Below are 20,544 nucleotides of genomic sequence, written 5' to 3' on the forward strand. Positions count from 1 at the left end.
TGATAATAATAATAATAATAATTGTAAAAATTACAAATGTTGTAGCATAACATCACACCCCTCCATGTGGCCTGTAAATGGGGAAAAATCAACATGGTTTCCCTTCTTATCAACAAAGGAGCCGATATTGAAGCAAAAACTCGAGACGGACTAACACCACTGCACTGTGCAGCGCGGTCAGGACATGACCAAGTTGTGGACTTGCTACTTGAGAGTAAAGCCCCCATTCGCTCCAAAACTAAGGTAAGACTCTTCTGCATTATAACTGAAACTTGCAGAAGTAGTAGATACATTTTGATGCAGATACGCAGTAATAGACCAACCGACATTTTGAAAAAAATTGAGATATTTGCACAAATCTGTTGTTGGCTGGATTATTTAATTCAGAAAAAAATCAAGAATGCGATATTTGTACTCTGCTACCATTTATAGTCTCGTCGCTCTAATTTCTGGCAGCCAATCGCGTTGCAGGTCGGCTACATTTAAACATGTGCGTCTTGTGATTTGCTGAGGAAGACGTTATTCATTTCTTAAGGCTCGACAAATACTTAATATAATCGCCCGCTATTTTGGCTCTTTCGTTGGCATTCACAGAAAGCACACAAAGACGTTATTTGCCACTCAGTTATTTGATGAATTACAGTGCGTTTGATTTATTATCATAGGAGCTACGACATGATAATGTTTAACGGTGTGGCAAATAGATTCCTCATATGGTAGCTCGGCAACGAAAGAACAAATATGGCGAACGATACTACCTAGACTTTATAGAGCCTTCACTTCCTAAGATGTAAGCAAAGAGGAGGAGTCGCGCCGGGAATAACAGCGTTGCGACTATATAAGCAAAATTCGTTTATTGAATAAAATGTATTTATTTATTTTGCTTTGTAATATTAACTCAACTGCTGGTCTGTTATTAAAAATCGACTAGTCTTTTATTATTACTATTTGTGCTATTTTTTGTAGTAGTGTGAATGTTACATTACTTTTTGCATAAAATATTTAATAAATAACCAAATTTACTTCAATGGTGAATATCTTGAAAACATGTTTTTGTCGTAATATAATCTTATAATATTAGAGCAATGGGACTATAGTTACAATCTTATTACATATTACGTCGCTCTAATTTCCGGCAGCCAATCACGTTGCAGGCCAGCTACATTTAAATGTGTGCGTCTTGTGATTCACTGATGCATTTCCTAAGGCTCGATAAATACTTAATATAATCGCACGCCATTTTGGCTCTTTCGTTGGCGTTTGCAGAAAGCACATGAGGACGTTATTTGCCGCTCATTTATTTGCTGAATTACAGTGTGTTTGATTTATTATCATAGGAGCTACGACATGATAATGTTTAACGGTGTGGCAAATAGATTCCTCGTATGATAGCTCGGCAACGAAAGAACAAATATGGCGAACGATACTACCTACTACCTAGACTTTATAGAGCCTTCACTTCCTAAGATGTAAGCAAAGAGGAGGAGTCACGCCGGGAATAACAGCGTTTCGACTATATAAGCAAAATTCGTTTATTGAATAAAATTTATTTATTTATTTTGCTTTGTAATATTAACTCAACTGCTGGTCTGTTATTAAAAATCGATTAGTCTTTTATTATTACTATTTGTGCTATTTTTTGTAATAGTGTGAATGTTACAATACTTCTTGCATAAAATATTTAATAAATGATCAAATTTACTTCAGTGGTGAATATCTCGAAAACATGTTTTTGTCGGTTAGTCTCTTACTGTGTAACTCCATCCATTTGTGTTATAGAGTAAAAAGTACAGATTTTCGAGGTACAGTAAAACTTCATTTATATATTTTTGGGTGTCAAGAAAAAAAAAACGCATGAGTGAGAAAAAACATAACTGAAATAACATTTGAAGAGTCCACTGCAAGAATGATGGATGTCATTTGGAATACATTTTGCAGGAGAAGCAATGGAAAGTTTGAAATGCTTAGTGCTCAAAGCTTAACTGTGATTTTCCGATCATTACTGGACAATGACTATCAGTGTTAATGCCATATAACTCTCTATGTACATTCTGTATGTCTTAAGCTATGCTTTGACAGTCTTGGTTCATTTTCGACAAGAAAGTGACATCCATCATTCTTGCAGTGGACTCTTCATTTAATAACATCTGAAATAGTGTGTCAGATTTATGAGACCTACGGGAAGAAGAGTTAAGTCAATTTATTAAACTTTTCACAAGAGAAATTTAGAACTTCATACAGTAAAGAATAAAATGTAATGGGTAAAAAAATGAAATAATTAGTAGGTACTAATTTTATAAATACTATAATCTTTTTAAACTTAACCCCTTACCACATGATACAGTCTTACACAGACCGGTTTAATATTCAAATAAGTAGTTCTTTCTTTCTCAACTGATGTCACATACTGTCAAATCCAATTCTTGACAGTGTGCCATATCTGTCCCAGTATGCAGTTTGAAAGATTATATGCTTATATTATACAGTGAAACCTGTTCAAATCGGAACCTGAATAATCCGGAATCCTGCCTATTTCAGAACAATTTATTGGTTCCGACGAAATTTGTATGTATTATGTGTAATTTTTCCTGAATAAAACGGAAACTGTCCAACGTGGAAACGGAAACTGTTTGCTACTGTTCAAAATGGAAATATATTTTGGACACACTATATTTTGTAACTATATTTTGAAACAGCGTGTAATTTCAAGGAATATACGAAATATGTAGGTCAATAAGATAAAGACAAGTTTTCTTTGCAAAATTTTAGAGTGTGTGAGGGTGTGTTGGCCTGTCGGTCATAAATTTTATTACCCTGTTGACTAGGCAGACGAGTCCCTTCAAAGATTTTCAATGCTTCACACCCGTATACTGTCGTAGCTAAATAGAGCGCAAGTGTAGTGATTTCCTGGTAAAAAAAAGTGCATAAAATGTGGCATTTACATTAAGTGATGAAGTAAAAGTTATCGAGATAAAGAAAATTAGAAACAAAGTCTATGTGAATTAATGTTGAAGTTCAGTTGTGGAAAACTCAGGTGTGACACTTTAAAAATTAAAGATCATAATGAGTGAGTAGCTTACGGCCAATATTGGTGACACAAAAGGAACCAGAAAGCAACTGTTTATGTGCAAATAAATGAACTGTTGTGAGAGTGAGTTCTTCATGACCTTTCAAAGAACAAGCCAATTTCTGGATCTGTTCTGCAAAGCAAGCTATTGAACTGGGAAAGAAATTAAATAAACCAGAATTCAAGGCTTCTAAAAGATGGCTCCTAGTCCAATTAATTAATAATGTGCAATGATATGCAGTACAGTATTAGAGTATAGTGTTAGATATCAAATAGAATGAGATTAGTAAACTTTAATAATGTTTAATGACTAATGAGTGAGTTACGATAATATTTATACAGAAAATGAGATTTTAATCAAGATGATTCACCAACGTAATAAGCAACAGAAAGCTGATTTAATGTGATGAGTGTTAAATGGAATATTTTGTACTTCTTCCAATTTGTGGCATGCCATTTTGTTTTTCATGTATATGAATGACAAAATATTCCATCTTAATGTCACACCTGAATAATAAGGAAACCTCTCCACAACAGAAAAAAAATTAGGACCATGTCACTTCCGTCTTGAACAGGTTTCACTGTACATTATATGAATACAAAACCGGTATGTGCCATATCTGTCCCAGAATGCAGTTTGAAATATTATATGTTTATATTATACATTATATGAATACAAAACCGGTATGTGCCATATCTGTCCCAGAATTCAGTTTGAAATATTATATGTTTATATTATACATTATATGAATACAAAACCGGTATGTGCCATATCTGTCCCAGAATTCAGTTTGAAATATTATATGTTTATATTATACATTATATGAATACAAAACCGGTATGTGCCATATCTGTCCCAGAATGCAGTTTGAAATATTATATGTTTATATTATACATTATATGAATACAAAACCGGTATGTGCCATATCTGTCCCAGAATTCAGTTTGAAATATTATATGTTTATATTATACATTATATGAATACAAAACCGGTATGTGCCATATCTGTCCCAGAATTCAGTTTGAAATATTATATGTTTATATTATACATTATATGAATACAAAACCGGTATGTGCCATATCTGTCCCAGAATTCAGTTTGAAATATTATATGTTTATATTATACATTATATGAATACAAAACCGGTATGTGCCATATCTGTCCCAGAATTCAGTTTGAAATATTATATGTTTATATTATACATTATATGAATACAAAACCGGTATGTGCCATATCTGTCCCAGAATTCAGTTTGAAATATTATATGTTTATATTATACATTATATGAATACAAAACCGGTATGTGCCATATCTGTCCCAGAATTCAGTTTGAAATATTATATGTTTATATTATACATTATATGAATACAAAACCGGTATGTGCCATATCTGTCCCAGAATGCAGTTTGAAATATTATATGTTTATATTATACATTATATGAATACAAAACCGGTATGTGCCATATCTGTCCCAGAATGCAGTTTGAAATATTATATGTTTATATTATACATTATATGAATACAAAACCGGTATGTGCCATATCTGTCCCAGAATGCTGTTTGAAATATTATATGTTTATATTATACATTATATGAATACAAAACCGGTATGTGCCATATCTGTCCCAGAATGCAGTTTGAAATATTATATGTTTATATTATACATTATATGAATACAAAACCGGTATGTGCCATATCTGTCCCAGAATGCAGTTTGAAATATTATATGCTTATATTATACATTATATGAATACAAAACCGGTATGTGCCATATCTGTCCCAGAATGCAGTTTGAAATATTATATGTTTATATTATACATTATATGAATACAAAACCGGTATGTGCCATATCTGTCCCAGAATGCAGTTTGAAATATTATATGCTTATATTATACATTATATGAATACAAAACCGGTATGTGCCATATCTGTCCCAGAATGCAGTTTGAAATATTATATGTTTATATTATACATTATATGAATACAAAACCGGTATGTGCCATATCTGTCCCAGAATGCAGTTTGAAATATTATATGCTTATATTATACATTATATGAATACAAAACCGGTATGTGCCATATCTGTCCCAGAATGCAGTTTGAAATATTATATGTTTATATTATACATTATATGAATACAAAACCGGTATGTGCCATATCTGTCCCAGAATGCAGTTTGAAATATTATACGTTTATATTATACATTATATGAATACAAAACCGGTATGTGCCATATCTGTCCCAGAATGCAGTAAGGGGTTAAGCTTTATTTGGTATGCAAATATGTACCATGGAGATGGCTGTGATAAACCATATTCCACGTGTTAACAGAATGGACTGGCTCCACTTCATATGGCAGCGCAAGGAGACCATGTTGATGCAGCTCGTATCCTCCTGTACCACCGAGCTCCTGTGGACGAAGTGACCGTCGACTACCTGACCGCACTGCATGTGGCAGCGCATTGTGGCCATGTGCGGGTAGCCAAACTGCTACTGGATCGCAAGGCAGATCCCAATGCTAGAGCCCTGAATGGCTTCACACCACTTCACATCGCATGCAAAAAGAACAGGCTCAAGGTGGTCGAGCTTCTGCTGAAATACGGGGCTTCCATTGAAGCCACCACAGAAGTGAGTACGACCAATTACAATTTTATGAGTTGAAGGAGGACATATTAATGATACTTCATATGATGTGGACTTTGCACTACCGTAAACTGGGGTTACTTTGAACACAGAAGAAACTTTGAACATTTTTTCAGAAAATCGTATTTAAGTTTCTACATGCTGCGCTTGTTATAGATCATACATGGGCACAATTTTCGGTTACGTGAGGCACTCGATTTGAAATAGTTTGTTTACTAGGAGAGGAGACTGCAGAGTAGGATGGCAAATATAAACTGCTGTGACCTGTGTCACCTTATCGTAATCGCTAAGGCGGTCAGTGGCGAATTATTAGGAAAGCGCTTGGTTAACGTGAGACTCTCGAAAACTTTTATTCAATTTGGCAAATTAATTTGGCAGCTTTAATCATAAACCTCTTTACTATTTCTCCATCATTGAATTGATTTAAATCACAGGCGAGAAATTGCGTAACTAGCCAATAATATTCCATCACGTTGTCTACGTTTATTTTCTTGAATATTCTGGCGTTTCTCAAGATTACTTAATAGATTTGCACGTTCTCGACCTAAAATAGTTTCAGAAAATCATATTTCGTTTTCTACGCACATTTAATATTTTTTTTTTATAAATTTCTTTTGGAAATAATACGTACAAACAACATTTAATTCCTCGTACCTTTTAATTCAGCGTGTTTAAGGTATAATGTCGTATTTAGTATACTTTTCAAATGTTAAGATCATAAATTTTCTTCGGAATAGTACGAAAAATAACATTTAATTTGTCTAACCTTCTAATTCAGCATGTTCTTTATGACATAAGGAGTAATGTCGTTGTATATTAAATTTATTAATGCCTAATAGGATTTTTGAACATAATATACATCGTATGTTCTCCCCTTCTAAACTGCAAAAAAAACTCCTCCTCCCATTTCTCATGAAATAATCGTTTTCTAACGCGTACACACTGCTTTGATAATGCCATTATGCCACCACTAATATTGCTTATGAAACTGATATAGAACCTGCCCATGCCTAGGAGCTACGTGAGGGAGAAACCGTGACTGTGAATTTGATGTCACTCAGAGCAATAAGCTCTGTGAAGGTCAGTGAGGCATTCTTTCTCAAGTGAGGCACAATGCCCATCCCTGTTATAGATGAAGGTAAATTTGGTATGAGAATGATTTTATGATAATTCACCTCCATCTATAACAAGTGCAGCATGTAGAAACCTAAATATGACTTTCTGAAAAAATGTTCAAAGTTTCCTCTGTGTTCAATGTAACCCCAGTTTACGGTACACCATTTTTATGCAATCTCATGACTTGACTGACATTTGTTTTCATGATATCCAACCAGTATAGCTTCAATTTTTTATTTTTCTTAAAAAAAATTTGATTTTTTTATTTTTATGTCATCTGAAAGCTTGAACTTTCTATTTTTAAAAAAATATACGAGTTCTGTCTCTATGATGTTTGGTTAATTAATTAGCTGAGTTTTTATTGACCGGAAGAACCCTTTCTTTAAACCGGAAGTGCAGTTGTGCAAGTGTAAATCCGTCACATTCCGTCAATTTTATATATTTTTCGTGTAATAACAATTCGAATTTGGCAGTAGAGTATGACTGTATTATTTTTCATACAGTCAGGAAGCTGTGTGTTTGGTTTTACAATTTTTCATACTCTCAGCATTTAAATGATTTTTCTCCAGGTTCAGTTTTACAGCCTTTTACAACACTAATGTTAATGCAAAGTGCACTTAGAATTGAGATATTTTCATCATTCTTGCACCAGAATGAAACTGATTAAGTAGCTAATTGCCAAACTACAAACGGCGTCCTATTGCTTAAGAAAGTTAATTTAAAACTCCAAGAACTTAAATTTTTATTTTTATGTTTCAAATTCTCAAAAAATAAATTGACATTTTTCCTTAATGGAATGAGATAAGAAAAAAACTGTTTTCACAGTTTATTCTGTGTTCCTTTAGGAGTAAGACAGTGACAAAAATTTTGTTCTAACATAAAAACTGTGGGCCAAGGACTAAAACAAACAAATTTCAGTTTTCGCTTTAAAAAATTGCCCTCCCAAAAATATGTGAGGGGTTTATTTTGTGTGAAAATCCCTAATTATGTGTCAAGTAATCAGGGAAAAAGAGTTTTTACAACTTGAATAAAAACAGCAAATTTTACTCGCAAGGTTAGATAAGTAGGCCTACCTTCAGTGGACAATGTATTCAATCTGGGATTAGGAGATATTGATTGTGTTTATAAAATAAAATTAATTGTTGAAAAATATAATAATACACAAAATTAATATTTTTAATATATTTTGTGTGTACAAAGTACATTTTCAAACTACTAATTGAAATCCATTCTAGGTTGCGATATAGGCTACATTTAGTGTTGTTTATGTTATTAATTAATATATAAATAACTTCAACAAAAGTTTACTACATAAATAGGATATATAATTATACCGTAAAAGTAGGTGAGAAGGTCCGGGGTTCGATCCCAGGTGGTGACAGGATTTTTTCTTGTTGCCAAACTTTCAGAACGGCCCCGAGGTTCACTCAGCCTCCTATAAAATTGAGTACCGGGTCTTTCCCGGGTGTAAAAGGCGGTCAGAGCGTGGTGCCGACCACACCACCTCATTCTAGTGCCGAGGTCATGGAAAGCATGGGGCTCTACCTCCATGCCCCCCAAGTGCCTTCATGGCATGTTATGGGGATACCTTTACCTTTAAAAGCAGGTGAAGTTAGACAGTTTTTATGTTCTTTTATTTAAATACTTCGGTAAAACTTTGATCTAGAACTTTTAAATTTAGGGTGTTAATACTCAAAGGTTTCACTTACATGATATTCTTTTACTATAGTAAATTTTTTAGTTCAAACTTATTTTTAAAAAGACATATATATTATCCATTCTGGATGAAGACGTACACCCATACTTTTATTATCATACAGGAAATACGAAAATGGATCAGAAGATAATTAATTTTTATTTTTATTGCTATTTCTCTATATATGTATTTTTTTTTTTTTAATTTATTGAGTATGCCCCAACGAGTATTACTTATATGTAGGGGCTATACAAGAACAGATACATATGTTAAACAATGTAATTGAAAAGTCATGAAACTACAGTCTGTGAAAACAAACAATAACACAAGAATTTATGAAAGAAAGAAAGCAAAATAAGAGCAAATAGTAAGATAACATAAAATTTTGGGCACAAAGAAGAAAAAGTTTGAAACCATGAAATAAATAAATCAACTGAGAATTAAAATAAATAAAGAACAAATAATCTTCCCAAAAACGTATTTTTAAACAATTCTTAAAACACCAGCAATTTCGTAAAAGTCTATATTCTAAAGGTAATAAATGCACATGAATTCTAAGTGAGACCTATATTTTCTATTTGAAATAAATTAATCCGATATTGCTAAGGAAATTTCATTATCATTCCAGAATCTTTGAAACTGAGTAATACAGTAATTCATTTTGAATTTTTTATTGAAGTAATATTTAAACAAACTGCGATAATTTTAATGTTTCGTTAATCCTGGCATCATTCGTACCTCTTAATTTAGCATAGCATATAGGCCTATGTATTGACATCTCGTAAAAAAAACATAACTAGGTGTATGGAGTTGATTCCTGAATTATATTTTATAGGCCTAATGCTTGTACATGGACTGAGGAAATCTATAAACTGCTGCATTTCTTGTATTGTTGGATACGATTAATATAGTCGTTTGTTATCATTTCAGTCTGGCTTAACACCTCTGCACGTGGCTAGCTTCATGGGCTGCATGAACATCGTCATCTACTTGCTGCAGCACAATGCTAATCCAGATGTCCCCACAGTCCGTGGGGAGACGCCCCTCCACCTCGCAGCCAGAGCGAACCAGACTGATATTATCCGTATTCTTCTGCGCAATGGAGCACAAGTGGATGCTAAGGCCAGAGTTAGTAATATTTTTGTGATTTGTTTGAAGTGTTATTTGTTAAAAAAAAAAAGCATATGTTGTCAAAATGGGAATGTGGTTCTGTTAATAATAATAAAAAAGGTTAATGTAAGGGTACTTTACTGGTGCTAGGAAAAAGAACCAAAGAAGAGACTATAGTCGCGACGCTGTTATTCCCGGCGTGACTCCTTCTCTTTGCTTACGTCTTAGGAAGTGAAGGCTCTATAAAGTCTAAGTAGGTAGTATCGTTCGCCATTTTTGTTCTTTCGTTGCCGAGCTACTATACGAGGAATCTATTTGCCATACCGTTAAACATTATCATGTCGTAGTTCCTGTGATAATAAATCAAACGCACTGTAATTTAGCAAATAATCGAGCGGCAAATAAACGTCTTCGTGTGCTTTCTTCGAACGCCAACGAAAGAGCCAAATGGCGGGCGATTATATTAAGTGTTTATCGAGCCTTAAGAAATGAATAATGTCTTCCTCAGCAAATCACAAGACGCACACATTTAAATGTAATAGATCTTCAACGCGATTGGCTGCCGGAAATTAGAGTGACGGGACTACAGTAGTGAAATGCTTTGTGTGGAGTGTGACTTATATTAAAAAAAAAACACTAAACATTGATCGGCAATCCCTCATTTTATGGTATCTTGTTGTTTGACTTCACAGCTTAAGGGGCTAAACTCCATGCTGAAACTTGAAGTTGGAGGACATTAAAATCTGTTTCTGTTCATAAATGAACAAGAGACGTAACTAATATTTTATTATGTTTTCTGTTATTTCGTAATCAGTTTCAAGTGATTAAAAGTACAGAAATTTCTGGGTTTGTTACCGGTAATGTAGGTAACATAAAATGATTCTAGTTACAACAAAGATGTTTCTGTCTAGGAGGAGCAAACACCACTCCATGTTGCTTCACGCCTTGGCAACGTTGACATTGTGATGTTGCTCCTCCAGCACGGAGCTGCTGTGGATGCAACCACCAAGGACTTGTACACCCCACTTCATATTGCAGCAAAGGAGGGACAAGAAGAGGTATGTTCAAAATATAACGCAAATTGTTATAGAATGACTTGTGACCAATGTTTCAGATGTTATAGAATGACTTGTGACCAATGTTTCAGATGTTATAGAATGACCTGTGACCAATGTTTCAGGTGTTATAGAATGACTTGTGACCAATTTTTCAGATGTTATAGAATGACTTGTGACCAATGTTTCAGATGTTATAGAATGACTTGTGACCAATGTTTCAGATGTTATAGAATGACTTGTGACCAATGTTTCAGATGTTATAGAATGACCTGTGACCAATGTTTCAGGTGTTATAGAATGACTTGTGACCAATTTTTGACCAATGTTTCAGATGTTATAGAATGACCTGTGACCAATGTTTCAGATGTTATAGAATTACTTGTGACCAATGTTTCAGATGTTATAGAATTACTTGTGACCAATGTTTCAGATGTTATAGAATTACTTGTGACCAATGTTTCAGATGTTATAGAATTACTTGTGACCAATATTTCAGATGTTATAGAATTACTTGTGACCAATGTTTCAGATGTTATAGAATGACTTGTGACCAATGCTTCAGATGTTATAGAATGACTTGTGACCAATGTTTCAGATGTTATAGAATGACCTGTGATCAATGTTTCAGATGTTATAGAATGACCTGTGACCAATGTTTCAGATGTTATAGAATGACCTGTGACCAATGTTTCAGATGTTATAGAATGACTTGTGACCAATGTTTCAGATGTTATAGAATGACCTGTGACCAATGTTTCGGAAATTATTACTGATTTCATCTTCAGTAAAATAAAAGTATTCTAAATAATTACAATAGCCACTTTGTCTTTCTACTGATAGTAGCTCCATTGAGGTATGCCTTTCACTGTAGCTGGATGTTTGAAAATGGTTTTATTTTTTCCCAAAAATTGTTTATTAAATATGAAAAAAGTTGTGTTGTGTGTTTTTATTTGAATCATTATATATTATGCTGTATGTGCAGTACTGACTAAATTAATTAAATACGTGAAATTACAAAATATTGAGCCCTATGCTATATTTCGCCAAATGAGATAAAATTTGTTTTATTTTAAAAATTTGCTTTATTTCGTGATTTGAAAATGAGTCTTACAATGGCCACGTATAATAATGTATTAACTGATTTTTAATGAGACCAATAGAAGCCACTTCAGTTTTATCGTGGATTGAGAAAAACAAACATAGCTTAAACACTCTAAAATAGCTTATTTCACGTAGGTACAGTAAGGGCTTCCTTTCAATGTATAATTTAAATATCGAAACTAACTACAACCGAATCACATCGTACACCTCAAATTATGAAGTGCAAAGAAATCATCATCTTCATAATTTTTGTGTTTTAAACCCTGCAGTCTGCTGTGATTGAGTATATCATCTTGAAATTTTTTTTATGCTGGTATGTTAATTTTGGATATCATAAACTTTTCACAGTCTGTAAATGTTTTTGTTTATTCTGTTTATGCATTTATAGACTTGGAATTCCACTTGCGTGCATATTGTGATTTTTATTAGTTACAACAATGTAATTTATTCGCCACAACAATAATTCCTTTCTACAATTCGCCTTAACGCTCTCGTCAACAATTGGATTTTCACTCAACACAGTATTCGTTATAGCACTCCACCGACGACAATGACAATTTACTTGGACTAGTACGAACAACAATTAACTGTTAATCTTAACTAATATTTACAAAGCACTATTTACAAATCAGAACTACCAGTTCTCAGTTCACAGTTCTTCTATCTCAGTCACTCGAGTTCACAGTATCTCGAACCACAGACCTTCAGAGACAGTTCACTGTACTCGAACTCGGGTCCCTCCAACTGCGGTCCACTGCACTCGAACTCAGGTCCCTCCAACTGCGATCCACTGCACTCGAACTCAGGTCCCTCCAACTGCGATCCACTGCACTCGAACTCAGGCCTTCGGATGCTGACGCAGATGCGGACGCACACTCGAGTCGAACTCCGGTTGGCTTGACTGGCTTGCTCGCTCTGGCTTACTCACTGACAGAATAACTGAAAACTCTGTCTAGTTCGCTGGCGCCTGCTCTTTTATAGCAAAATCATAGTTGCGAGAACCTTCTACGGGTGTGTAGAGAATTATCTCAATATCTCTACATCGACAGACGTCTGGAATAATCGGGAAGGTCGTTCCACATCCACTGCGTAGCAGCTGCGCGCGCAGACTCGTCGCGTGACGTAATACACCCTCTCTCTCTTCTCTCCACCGCGCGACGTCACTCAATGTTCCGTGGAGCCCGTGCGATCTGCTTTCTTGCGGGACGCTGGTCGTGAGTTCGATTCTCACGTCGCTGTCACAATATTTTCTCAGATCTAAGGATTTTCATTGTTATTGACAACCCAATTTCTCACTGGTATTGCTGTAATCATCTTCCATACAAGACATGCGAGGGATTTAAATGTTGGTGTTTATATTTAGGTTGCGTCTGTGCTGTTGGAACATGGTGCTTCGCTGACGGCAACGACTAAGAAGGGTTTCACACCTTTGCATCTTGCTGCCAAATATGGAAACCTGAACGTCGCTAAACTTCTACTGCAGAAGGACGCGCCAGTAGATGCGCAGGGCAAGGTAAAATTCTTCTTATTACTCTCCTTGTGTTTCGCAGTTATTTCCTAGCACTCCGAGACTGATATATCTGCTCCAAATCATCACAGACAGTGCCAGTCTATAGTGGATATCTGAATTAACAATTAACAAAAAAAAAAAAAAAGCCGCCCTAAATAAGGGTTCGAATAGATCGGCCTACTAATCAATTCATAAAGAATAATCATGAAAACCAATTGTGTGATAATTTGAAAGGAAAAGGAAAACATTAAGATAAATGATAGGAAAACATAGGAAATCATTTACAATAAAAGTTTGTTGGGCACAAATGATTACTAATTATAGCTAAGGATGATTTTAACACGTGAGATCCTATGGCATCAATCGTTGCATCAGAAATTTTAAATTGTTTAAGTTGATTTAGAGGTTCTCGTGGGATCGTGCCACAGGCACCGAACATGAGCCCAAAAACTGTCCAATGTGTGATGTGGTATTGTGCTCTAAGATGCTGACAACAAGGCTCATATATGACTTGTTTTTCACGACACACCTCTTGTGGCTGTTGCCCATGCATCTCGAAATGGATTGTGGGATCAAGAATGACACCCTTATCCTTCTGCCGATCAATTATGATGATATCAGCACGTCTAGTAGAGCCATCAGAGGAGACGCAACCAACCTCCTCATAAACCTCATAGGAAGCATTCTGACGGATTAAAGCTGCGATGAGAGAACGAACCGTATTATGTCTGTTGATTCGGAGAAATTCTCCTTGATGGCAGAAACCCAAGACGTGATATTCATAGGTAGTTAAAATATTTGTCTTGTGCTTGCAAATGTTAACTGAGATAACTACCAGTAATTCACATCTGTTATATTTAATTATAAATGTATACATCCAGATAGACTAGTCGAAATGTGAGGTACTTTCAGTGTTTAAGTTGATTTAAAGTTTCTCGTGGGATCGTACCACGGGCACCGAACACGAGCCCAAAAACTGTCCAATGTGTGATGTGGTATTGTGCTCCAAGATGCTGACAACAAGGCTCATATATGACTTGTTTTTCACGACACACCTCTTGTGGCTGTTGCTCATGCAACTCGAAACGGATTGTGGGATCAAGAATGACACCCTTATCATTCTGCCGATCAATTATGATGATATCAGCACGTCTAGTAGAGCCATCAGAAGAGACGCAACCGACCTCCTCATAAACCTCATAGGAAGCATTCTGACAGACTGAAGATGCGATGAGAGAACGAACCATATTATCGACCCTCCCAAGTACTAACATTGTAACTCAATTTTTTATGGTTTTGAGTTGTCCTAGTTAATATGGTCTTAAATTGTTTCTTTTTCTCCCAGTACTATCATTGTATAGCTCTAAACCTTCCCAATTGTATGTAAAATCTTTTTGTTACTCTACATTTTTGTATACACTAATTTACACGATCATTTTAAAACTTCATTTTCATCTCCTGAAAAATGTAAAAAATGAGTTACAATGTTAGTACTTGGGAGGGTCGTTATGTCTGTTGATTAGGAGCAATTCTCCTTGATGGCAGAAACCCAAGACGTGATATTCATAGTTAAAATATTTGTCTTGTGCTTGCAAATGTTAACTGAGATAACTACCGGTAATTCACATCTGTTGTATTTAATTATAAATGTATACATCCAGATAGACTAGTCGAAATGTGAGGTACTTTGAGTGTTATGAGTCATGGGCATATTTTATAATAGACCTATTCTATTCTAGAACTCTCCGCATCAAAATCCACAGTTAATTCCCGATTTACCACGAAAATCGTCTGTAGCTGCATTTAGATTGGCAATAGGCCATGATTGTTTGGCCAAACACCTGCATAGAATTGGAATATATCAGTCCCCTAACTGTCCATTGTGCAACTCAAACCAAGAAATGGATTCGGAACACCTCAAAATCTGTGCTTCAGTGGCTGGTCATGATAATATCTTTGAAAAATATTGGAGTGCAAGAGGTCAAATGACTTTATTGTCAAACGCCTGGCATTAGAAAACAACAACAACATAATAGACATTATCTCAAGTGGAACATCTAGACTTGACATTAAGATACGTATGAATGTTATAAAAATTGTGTATTAAATGATGAAATAAAGTATGCACACATGCTGTCTTTAGAACTACGACAAATAAGATAATATGACTATAGCATAACATGAGTTGTTACAGATTTAGCATGTAGGCTACCAGTATTTATTCACTCTTCCACTTTTTTAAGGTTATTAATGTGACTATTATTATTATTATTAATTCCACATTACAAAAAAGTATAATTTATCATGGGTAAAGCATACAAATATGCTCCTAAGAAAGAATGATGGAAAAGAAAAACAATTTCTTGAGTGAAAGATAACTGTTGTATTGAATAAATTTTGTAGTAATAAGTATTATATCTAAAAATTGTTTATTCTCGCTTTGGAATGTATACTTTATTGCCTATTTACACTTGCTTAAAGTAGGATTTGGCAACAACTTTGAACACCTGGACTACATATGTTACAGAATGGAGTAACACCTTTGCATGTTGCGAGTCATTATGACCATCAGAATGTTGCATTGCTCCTGTTAGATAAAGGTGCATCACCTCACGCCACTGCCAAAAATGGTCACACACCTCTACACATAGCAGCTAGGAAAAATCAGGTAACTGCATGTCCCTTCCAAAGTTCGTTTTTAATCTAGATGTTGGCATGAATTAGTAAAAGCTTGTATTGTATTTTAATGTGCTAAAATATTATCTACGTAAAGTTTTTTTTTTTTTTTTTTTTTTTTTTTTTGGAGAGGGGTTCGATCTGGTGCTGTGGATTGAACTTTGGCATAGCTCACCGGGTTCAATCCCTCTGACACTGGAGCGAATTTTTCTCCTCTAATATTAATTTTAACTAAAATATTATATTTCCATCTCATCCTTTCATTGAATGTGTAGCGTTTTTGTTTTAATTTAGGCTATATTAATAATTTTCAAATAATTTCTCTGAAATATTCATCTTGTTATAACTTTCAAGATTATATTTTGAAACTGAAATAATTGCGTTGTATGCAGGGAAATATTTTACCACATAAAGACCTTCTCCCCACTTTCGAGAGTAAGTAAATATATAACAATTCAGAAAATTATTCAATATTGTTCGAAACATATCATAACATTTTCAAATTTTAAATGAACTTTAAGAGATTAGGTAGCTTATAGCAGTAAAATTTTGGGAATATTCAACTTTTTTTTCCCTCCATTACTGTATCTTGTACAATGAAAATTTGTATGTGTAAAACACTGTCCTTCTGCTATATGAAAAAAATATTTTTACGATTAAAAAATAATTTTTTTTATTTTATTTTTTTATTTATTTATTTTTTTCCAAAATTCAGTTCACTGTGCAGTGATGAAGAGTTTCCCACATAACTCAAAAACTATCCAACATTCTGTGATGAAATTCTTTGTGTGTATTAATGCATGTCATATCTACAATATGATCCAAGATCACTTCTCTACCTTTGATAGATTGTCTGATAAAAAATAAATTAATTTTTAAAAATAGTCAAATATCAGTATTTTCTTCTAACACAAAATAAAAAGAAAAAAAATATATTTAACAAGGAATGTAGTTGAAAGAGCATGATATTGTATACATGAGTTTCAACAATAAAATAAAAGAGAGAGAACATGAAAAAGTTAACAAGTTTATGAGTTATGAGGGAAACGCTTCATCATTTTGAATTTTGAAAAAAGAAATATAAATAATTTTTTTTAAATCGTAAAAATATTTTTTTTCATATAGCAGAAGGACAGTGTTTTACACATACCAATTTTCATTATTGTACAAGATACAGTAATGGAGGAAAATAACGTTGAATACTTCCAAAAATTGTATTGTTGTAAGTTGTACGTAACCCCTTAAAGCAGCAACATAATGAAGTTAGGCATATTGACTTAAAAATTGCAGTTTGAACTGTAAATAATTTCTGTGGAAATAAGATATTACTTATTGTGTAAAATAAATTTTCGTCCTTCTCCTCCTTGGAATGCATAATTTTATTTGAAACATATAGACAGTGAGATTATAGAAAAGTTATTTTTATAGATGGACATTGCAACAACTTTGCTGGAGTACGGTGCTAAAGCAAATGCAGAATCAAAAGCTGGCTTCACTCCTCTCCACTTGTGTTCACAAGAAGGACATACAGATATGGCTTCACTTCTTATCGAACATCAAGCAGATCCTAACCACAAAGCTAAGGTGAGAAGAATTCCATGTTTTTTGTGACGAAATACCATATATGACTAATTAAAATATTTGGAACAAATTTCCGTGTAAGTTTTAATCTTGCACAAAACTATTTGCACATGCTTAAATGTGCAGAATAGGTGATGCAGAGCATTTGAAATGCGAGTATGAGAATATCTGTGCACAAATATTGTACAATTGTATAGTATTGTATTGTATTGTATTTATTAACATTCCATGGTATTCACACATTGCTTCACAGCTAGAATATGGAACAAGTCAAAAAACTTAATACTATTATAAAGTCTTAATTTATAGTCACAGTCTAGATGAAATATATACAGAAGAGATTTACAATATAATCTACTAGTACAACGCAAAGTTTTAGTATCAATTTCATGAAGTGTTATTGAATGTCATGAATTCACCTACAGAATAGAAGGCGTAAGAAATTAGGTACTTCTTTAATTTGGCCCTAAATAATCTTATGTTTTGAGTTTCATTTTTTATATCAATAGGGAGGCTATTAAAAATTTTTACTGCCATATAACGCACTCCTTTTTGATAGCATGATAGACTTGCCGATGAAGTATGAAAGTCATTTTTTGACGTGTATTTATGCTATGAACTGTTGAATTAGTTACAAAGTTTTCACGATTACATACGAGGAAGATTATTAATGAAAAGATATACTGACAAGCCATGGGCATTATTTGTAGTTTTTGAAAATAGTCCTACACGATTCCCTAGATTTGGCACCTACTATTATTCTAATTACTTTTTTTTGTAATAGAAATATATTGTTAGTATCTGTGGAATTTCCCCAGAATATTATTCCAAAACTCATTACCGAGTGGAAGTATGCAAAGTATATTGTTTTTAAGGTATTGATATTTATTATCTTTTGCATAGATCTAATAGCAAAACAAGCTGAATTTAGTTTGGGGGTAATTTCTTTAATATGATTTCTCCAATTTAACACATTATCGATTTTTATATATATATGTTGCAAAGAACAAACCCAAGCATTAGGTAACCTAAATCAACCTAAACAGACATAGGAAATTTAGTGTGTTTTTATAGCAAAACTAATGTTAATTTCATTAGGTCATATAATGAAAAATGAAAATATGACTAACGAATATTCTGTGTTTGTTCTATTTTGTAAATATGTGAATGAACTGTAATAAAGATTAGGGTGGTAGTATTATACAATCGACTTGCAAAACAAATAACAGTTAAGACTAATATTTGTCAATAGGATGCCCCAGATACTGACTGAAAAAATGAGAAAATTCGTCCGTTATTACGCGGTTACAAATGAAGGGACAAAGCAGTAATTGTAATACCAATAGTAACGAAGTTCTAGTTCTAATAGTTAAGCTGTAGTTAATTAGAATACCTAAAGGATTAATACGTAGGACGTCACTATCATGTATATGCTTTGACAACGGTATGTAAATGTAAGTATAGTTATGGTGAGTACCTGTATACAGCAATGTGAAGGTGCGCTATTACTTGTATGATTTTTTTGATGACATTAAATATATATCATATCATATTTTGTAAATTCTGTAACTAAATTATGTGTATTATTAATTCGTAACAGCAGAAAGAATTGGGACTATACTAGAAATTTAAGTCAAATATTACTTTCTATTCTTATGGTGATAATTTACAGAACAAGGTGATTTTGAGTGTGTGGAGAAACTTAAGTATTTAGCAGGGTGATGTTAATCTTTGTTTTTACATTTGTGTTTATAATAACAAAACTGAAATTACTTTTACTGTTCAATTTTGTTTATTTATGCTCAGTTTTATACAATTTTGTTTAGTTCAGAGTGTGTGATAGGAATTCTCATTTTCTTGTGTGGTTTTCTTTTAGAATGTTGAAAAGCTAAGCATTATGATGGATTCTTTGACAGTAAGTCTCCTATTTTTTCCGTTCTCTCCTTCCCCTTTCCCCCTCCTCCTCCTCCTTGAAATCTACTTGAGCTAGAGAAGTGTAATTGTTATGTCACAGTTGAGGTGTTATTCCTATACAATCTTATCAGTGTTCAATATCAATATTAAACTGTTATATGTATTTTATTAATCGAATAATGTACAATCCAGGACTGCATGTTCTCCACTGCCCTCACATAGTGAGCTATATTTAGGGTGACCATACATCCCAATTAATTGGGATTGTCCCCAGTGGCGGCTCCTGCATATTTCTTAAGAGGAGGAAAGAAGTTAACAGCGCAAAATGACACCTTCTTGAGAGAAACAAGCTACAAATTAGCCTACATGCATACATGTAAGACCAGGTAGTGTTAGGGTTGGCCTTCCATAATATACAGTAATCTGTTTTTGTAAACTGAGTTTCCTAAATTGTCCAAAATATAATATGTTTCCACTTCCATTCATTGTTGAATAATTGCACAAATTAACAATTACAAGGAAATTCACAACCTCGGAGCATATTTCTTGCACACTACAGCATCACACGTGTTGGTAGAGACTAGCTACTAACACGTAACCGGAACCGTTTTACGGAAATGGGAATGAGAAATAATCTGTTAGGAAAGTGAGAACACTGCACCCACCCACGTGGTCTGTGTTGCCACATGTACATTTTATAAGTTCAGTATCACATGCTTTTGAAGAATATCAGTTCTTGTAAAGTCATATTACCATTATTGTTCAAAGCTGCCGGTGGCCGATTAATTTTATGTTAAAAATAATGTAGTCTCCAGTACCTTCAATTTCAAATATATTTGTACAAAACTGACAACTTGGCTGTTGTCCTGTCTAGTAGACAATGAATGGAAGTGAATTTCAGAGGCCAAAAAGATCTGCGATAGTAACTTAGAACTACTTCCTCTTTGTTTTATATAAATCCAACTTCAACTTTCAGATATCCTCGAAAGTTTCAAACCATGAATATAGCTTATATAAAGTGCAATGAATAATATATTTTGATTTATAATTTAAAAAAAAAGTTTATATGGT

At 33.8% G+C, this 20,544-nt stretch overlaps 1 protein-coding gene across 16 annotated transcripts in view; it reads left to right on the forward strand.

The window, feature by feature from the left end:
- Nucleotides 1-20,544, forward strand: part of LOC138702059 (ankyrin-3-like) — a 585,575-nt gene that overhangs the window by 443,509 nt on the left and 121,522 nt on the right. For all 16 annotated transcript variants that reach the window (XR_011332778.1, XR_011332779.1, XR_011332780.1 and 13 more), the window contains exons 7-13: nucleotides 46-243; nucleotides 5,400-5,696; nucleotides 9,454-9,651; nucleotides 10,545-10,691; nucleotides 13,156-13,305; nucleotides 15,830-15,970; nucleotides 17,407-17,562. Coding sequence is in view for 11 of the 16 variants with exons in the window: in XM_069829582.1 (XP_069685683.1) it covers nucleotides 46-243; nucleotides 5,400-5,696; nucleotides 9,454-9,651; nucleotides 10,545-10,691; nucleotides 13,156-13,305; nucleotides 15,830-15,970; nucleotides 17,407-17,562 (1,287 nt within the window). In the remaining 5 variants the exon portion in view is untranslated. The remainder of the gene's footprint in view (nucleotides 1-45; nucleotides 244-5,399; nucleotides 5,697-9,453; nucleotides 9,652-10,544; nucleotides 10,692-13,155; nucleotides 13,306-15,829; nucleotides 15,971-17,406; nucleotides 17,563-20,544) is intronic.

The sequence above is a fragment of the Periplaneta americana genome, chromosome 6 (genome assembly GCF_040183065.1).
Source record: "Periplaneta americana isolate PAMFEO1 chromosome 6, P.americana_PAMFEO1_priV1, whole genome shotgun sequence".
Classification (NCBI taxonomy): Eukaryota; Metazoa; Arthropoda; class Insecta; order Blattodea; family Blattidae; genus Periplaneta; species Periplaneta americana.